This window comes from Dreissena polymorpha, chromosome 12 (assembly GCF_020536995.1).
Source record: "Dreissena polymorpha isolate Duluth1 chromosome 12, UMN_Dpol_1.0, whole genome shotgun sequence".
Classification (NCBI taxonomy): Eukaryota; Metazoa; Mollusca; class Bivalvia; order Myida; family Dreissenidae; genus Dreissena; species Dreissena polymorpha.
In genome coordinates this window covers 5,926,599-5,932,092 of record NC_068366.1, presented here as the reverse complement: position 1 = coordinate 5,932,092, position 5,494 = coordinate 5,926,599, and the positions used below count along the sequence as shown (strand labels likewise).

Below are 5,494 nucleotides of genomic sequence, written 5' to 3'. Positions count from 1 at the left end.
TATTATTATAAAAAGGGGTAAACTTTGTCTGCCATTGTCATTTGTCTGTCTGGCAATTTATTTATATATTCATCCGCTCGTCTGTGGGTATTTTTGCAAAAATGAAACAACTAGAATATAACATAAACTATTTTCACTTGGTATTCATATCAAAATTCATGGCAAAATTATACACGAAACTGCTCCAGAGATTAAACACAAGGTAGATGGTACTTTAATATAGGATAGCGCTGACAATAACACATACTTTACGTATGATATTTCATGAAACTGTGTATACTATGAAGAGCAATGTGGTCAACATCAAAAGACGTCAAACGTATGTTTAATGTATCACAAACAGAAACGTAATACAATAACTAGCTTATGTAAGATAATGTTCATGATACATATTACAAACTTCCATTGTTTATGTGACAAAGAAAATGAAAATGAAATGCGTATAAACAATGTTGTTGTTTTGGTTTTTAAATAAATGGGAGATGGAATAGTGATGACACGTGAAATAATGATTCAAAGCAAGTTGAACTTTTTTAAAAGGGCTAGTAGAACGTTCACAATCACTATTTACACAATTAAGGACTAGTATTTCTAATATTTTTGGTGTGTGTTTATTTTGCAGTTTTTAATTTGATTTTAAGCATACAAAGTGTATTAAAACAATGAAGAGGTATGCACATAGCATGATGGCTCAATTGTATAATGCCCACTCGACGGACCTAAAAATTGCGCACACAAATTATGATACGACAATGCCTACACCGGTGTCATAAATTTGCATTTAGGGTGTCAGCTGCACAAAAATGAGCAAGACTAACAAATCAATTACCACCATTACAAGTGCTAATGTTGAGTGGGTGATTGATTAAGGAAAGTGTCGGAAAAAGGCAAGGCACCAGTACCTTTACTTTCTTGATCATTTTGACATTGATTCATTAAACAAAATACCATCTCCGATAGAGACAAAATATTATTATGTCAACTTATGTTGATTTTCAAAAGCAAATATTGTCTTGTATTTTTGTTGGATAAATGATGTTTTCGTTTATATAAGTTAGCTCCTTTTAATTGAAGATCTAGGATCACGCATTCCAAAAGGGGCACAATAAAGGATACTTTTAAAAAGGGTCTGTGTGCACAGTTGAACCATTCAAGTGACATATTGTAATAATTAGTTGGAATGGGAGGGGGCGAATAGACAAGGGAGAAAACATCGGTTACCAAAACATTCAGGTCAATGACAAAATTTTCGACCATGTGAAACACGTTTTCAATAATTCGCTAATATTAGCAAAAAACTTAAGTTTGATGAGTGCACAAACAATTATTTGTTTGTACAATTTGAATATAAAACAGTTATATAACACTAATTGTCCAATAAAATACACATAGAAACAGCAATAACCATATGCATACATATGTATACTCATTCAAAATTACATATTCAGCGTATATGGAATAAATAAACCACCACAACGAGATATATATTCCATAAATAGTAATTGCACAGAGATTAATACACGTACGTTATTTAAAGCAGTTATCTTATACAAAATATATACATGTACTTGTTTGTAAATGTAAAAACTTGCAATAATTTGCATACACAAACAATTCAACAAAATGTTCAAAAATCAAAGAACACATATACAACCAGCCCGAGTTGTTATATTACCAAAATAAATCGACAATAAAACATCTGCTTAAATCTGAATCCACAATTTCCCATTTTTGCTTATTGGTAAACTAAGCAAACATTTACTGAATTGTTCTTATATTTCTGTAATTGAGTTTTGTAAAGCTTTTATAAACACAATATCGGTTAACAAAATAACAATAATACGTATTGCGCCATGCTGTAAAGGCGGTCCATAGATTATTAACACTGCATAGATATATACTACAAATTTCAACATAAACTTATGAATGAAAAGAGCAAATATTTATTAAAATTTAGTCGATAAGCATACTTCACTGCCCGCTCTAATTTAGAATCAATCTAAAATAGGTATACAATTTAGTCAATAACCATACTTCACTACCCGCTATTAAATTAGAATCAATACAAAATAGGTATCTACATTTAGTCAATAACCATACTTCACTACCCGCTATTAAATTAGAATCAATCTAAAATAGATATTACAATTGAGTCAATAACCATACTTCACTGCCCGCTATTAAAATAGAATCAATATAAAATAGGTATTAAAATTTAGTCAATGACCATATATTACTACCCGCTATTAAATTAGAATCAATCTAAAATATTTATTTACATTTAGTCGATAACAATTCTTCTCTTCCCGCTATTAAATTAGAATCAATCTAAATTAGGTATTAACATTTAGTCGATAACAATACTTCACTCCCGCTATTAAATTAAAATGAAACTAAACCATGTGTAAAAGGCGCATATTACGTATGCTTACTATTCTGACGATTTTGCGAGCGACGTAAGTTGAGTTCCTGAGGATTCTCGTTTACTTGAAAACGCACTTGATATCAACTCAAATTTCTCGTGCACAAGCCTACTTACCTTTCTGGTGCACAGGAAACTAATTGCAATCAACAAGCCTTGCAGTGTATTGAACAAGATAAAAAGATACCACATCACTGAATTGTTGCTGATATTGGCCAGAAAGGCGAACACCCATGTGAGACCCATCACCATGGACAGTTTCAGATTAATCAGAAGGGAACATGCATTTTTCTTAGTCCTTGCTCTGGCACCCTGCCTGTTTGTACGTGCAATATGAACAGCTGTGAACACAAACGATACAATATCAAATAATTTGAAAACTGCAAGTGGCCCAGCGAAAAACACAATCAAACTCACTCGAGAGTTAAACCAGCATAAGCCTTTTCCGTATCTTGGTTTAAAATCCGGGTTAATATCAAAATCAGATTGATCAATAATCAAAGCGATTCCAATTAAAATCATGGGTATACCCCAAGCGTAAATGCTATACAAACGAAAACGCTTGCCTGCTTTATCTACAGACCCGGATGTAACAAAGCTTTTAGAAAATGTCTTCCAGAGGTCAAAGGCTATAACATTCATCCAGCCGAATGCTGCTAAGAAGAAATAATGGATTAACACCGCAATGGCCGTACACATAAATGGCATAGGGTTCATTTTCGATGCAATTATGAAAGTTATCTGCGCAAAAAACAGCGAAAGAACGAGACATAACATAATCTTTCCAGGGATGTTCAGTAATTGGGGACATGATATATATACAATAAATGTCAGAAATAACGCTGCTGTCGAAATGATGACTCCTATCAAAGAAATGTACCCCTCGATTTCTCCCGAAATCATTTTAACTTCAGGCACGTTACAATCATCTGAACATACCAGTAGCAGGTGTTGGCATATAAACACTTCTGAGCCATTCTGTAAATATTCAGTGTGATTGATTGTTCTACCGATTGGTATAATAAACAATCGTGAATCGTTTGTATGTGTGTATTCCGCCTTTTCTAGTTGAACTAACGTACAGTTCATGTCAATTCCAGATGTATTCTCATGAATCCCCGCATGTAAGTCATCGCTGTCATTTTTCGGGCGGATAATGCATCGTCCCTGCATTGGCAATCTTCCATACGGACAGACAATCGTTCTACACTTTCCATACAAAACGTCGAATATAGCATTATCGTCGCATTTTGTTGTATTAGTAAAAACTTGATTATTGCCAGATATTTCATTGTTATTTATATCAACCAACAAGCGGTAGCTGTATACAAATTTTGTACCACGATGGGAAGGTACACCTTTTTTAAGAACGTTTTCACAGTAAATGTTATCGGCCTGTATGCCGTTACATTGTGCACAATACTCATTCCGATATGTCTGTGTGGAACTTGCATCATTATAAACAACATAATAGGGTGTTCGTGCACACATGTCGACCAGAGACCTGTTTGATCCCTCTGGACAGCTCGATAATGGTTGATTCATAAGGCACAGACGGTGTTTGACATGGTGATCAGGTTGCAAAAATGACAAACGACAGAGCGAATTACCAGGTATAGCTCGGACATCTAAAGGTTCTTTGCATTCATATTGGGCTTTCCAATACAAAAAGTCGTATTCCTCGTTGCAAAACGCACAGTACATATTCCTGTACATCACCTGAAATTCTGTTCGGTCACTGACAGGAATTTTACAATTCAAATCTTCTGTAAAATGGTTGTTTTCTTCACATAATGTTCTTATTTCCTGGTCAGCCCATATATCTGGACATTGTGTGACAGATAAAACTCCATATGTGTTTGCGGATTTAATAATCCCAGAAATCCGTTCACATGAAAACAGTTCAGGTCGTAGAACAGAGACAAAGTTTTCAGCTGAAATATAATGGTTACTGTTTTTGCAACAATCCCCCATCACATGACACATGGCATCACAATGGCAATTTTTGTCCGGGAAGGTACGTTCCAGCCCACATTCTTGTCTCGATAAACACCCAGGAGAGTCGTACCGAAGAACACTTTTGATGTCGTAATCCAAAGGTTGGGCCCTTACGGGGATGGCACACAGGAGAAAGAGCATCACTTGCAGCTGCACGTACTTCGGAGCTGTATCCATACTCTGGAATGCGGAACGAGAACAATGTTCAGTGATTAGTTTGACGTGTTTACTCGGACGATAAAGTCACAGTACATAACCTGTTAGCATGGCATTCATATTGCGACAACATATGTTGTAATTTAATCTTAGTTCGAGCTGCACATTGCATCGCTTATTGTATTGAACAATGAACATGAAAGGTAGTATTCCGTTGAAAATGCATTATCATCATGTTATTAAGTCCAAATATTGGCAAGTATACCTATATACATGTACCTCTGACATTTAAATATTTTCCAAATAATACTTGTCAACTATTGGTAAAACAACAACTAGTTTAACACTCGAATAACACTTTCCCTTCGTAATTGAAATATAACTTGAACATGCGCATAAACTCCACAAGTGGTCGCAAGCCAACTAAATAGTTGGTATCTGAAAGCGCTTCTTATACCACAGCCAGATATCTAATTCCCCATCCTCTCGAAAATGCGTAGCAACTGTTCGGTATAATTAACGGACATCGGTTGTTGTATTGTAGAAGTAGAAGCAAGCGAACTTTGGTGCGCACATCATTTTCGTGTAACGGTACCTAACATTTCATGAAAGCGAGTTTCACAGTGTTTACTCAGACAGTATAACAACCTGAATGGGATCGTTGCAAAATTATTCTCAAATTCCGTATAGAATCATCACAGTGTTTATTACGATATTGTACATTTTTAATTAATGTCCTTCATAACACTAACACTTTTCGGTGTCTAACTGAGCAGTTTCGGTGTCTTTCTGAGCAGTTTCCGTGTCTTACTGAGCAGTTTCGGTGTCTTACTTAGCAGTTTCGGTGTCTTACTTAGCAATTTCGGTGTCTTACTTAGCAGTTTCGGTTTTGTCGTATGGAAGATTTGTAATCACAAA

The 5,494-nt window shown here is 35.1% G+C and overlaps 1 protein-coding gene across 1 annotated transcript; it reads right to left on the bottom strand.

The window, feature by feature from the left end:
* Nucleotides 1-309: 309 nt before the first annotated feature.
* Nucleotides 310-4,987, bottom strand: LOC127853133 (uncharacterized). Its single transcript, XM_052387362.1, has 2 exons — nt 4,856-4,987; nt 310-4,600 (listed from the first exon to the last, which is right to left on the bottom strand). Exons 1-2 carry the CDS (start codon nt 4,862-4,864, stop codon nt 2,432-2,434), a joined length of 2,178 nt encoding a protein of 725 aa, XP_052243322.1. The 5' UTR covers nt 4,865-4,987; the 3' UTR covers nt 310-2,431.
* Nucleotides 4,988-5,494: the final 507 nt, after the last annotated feature.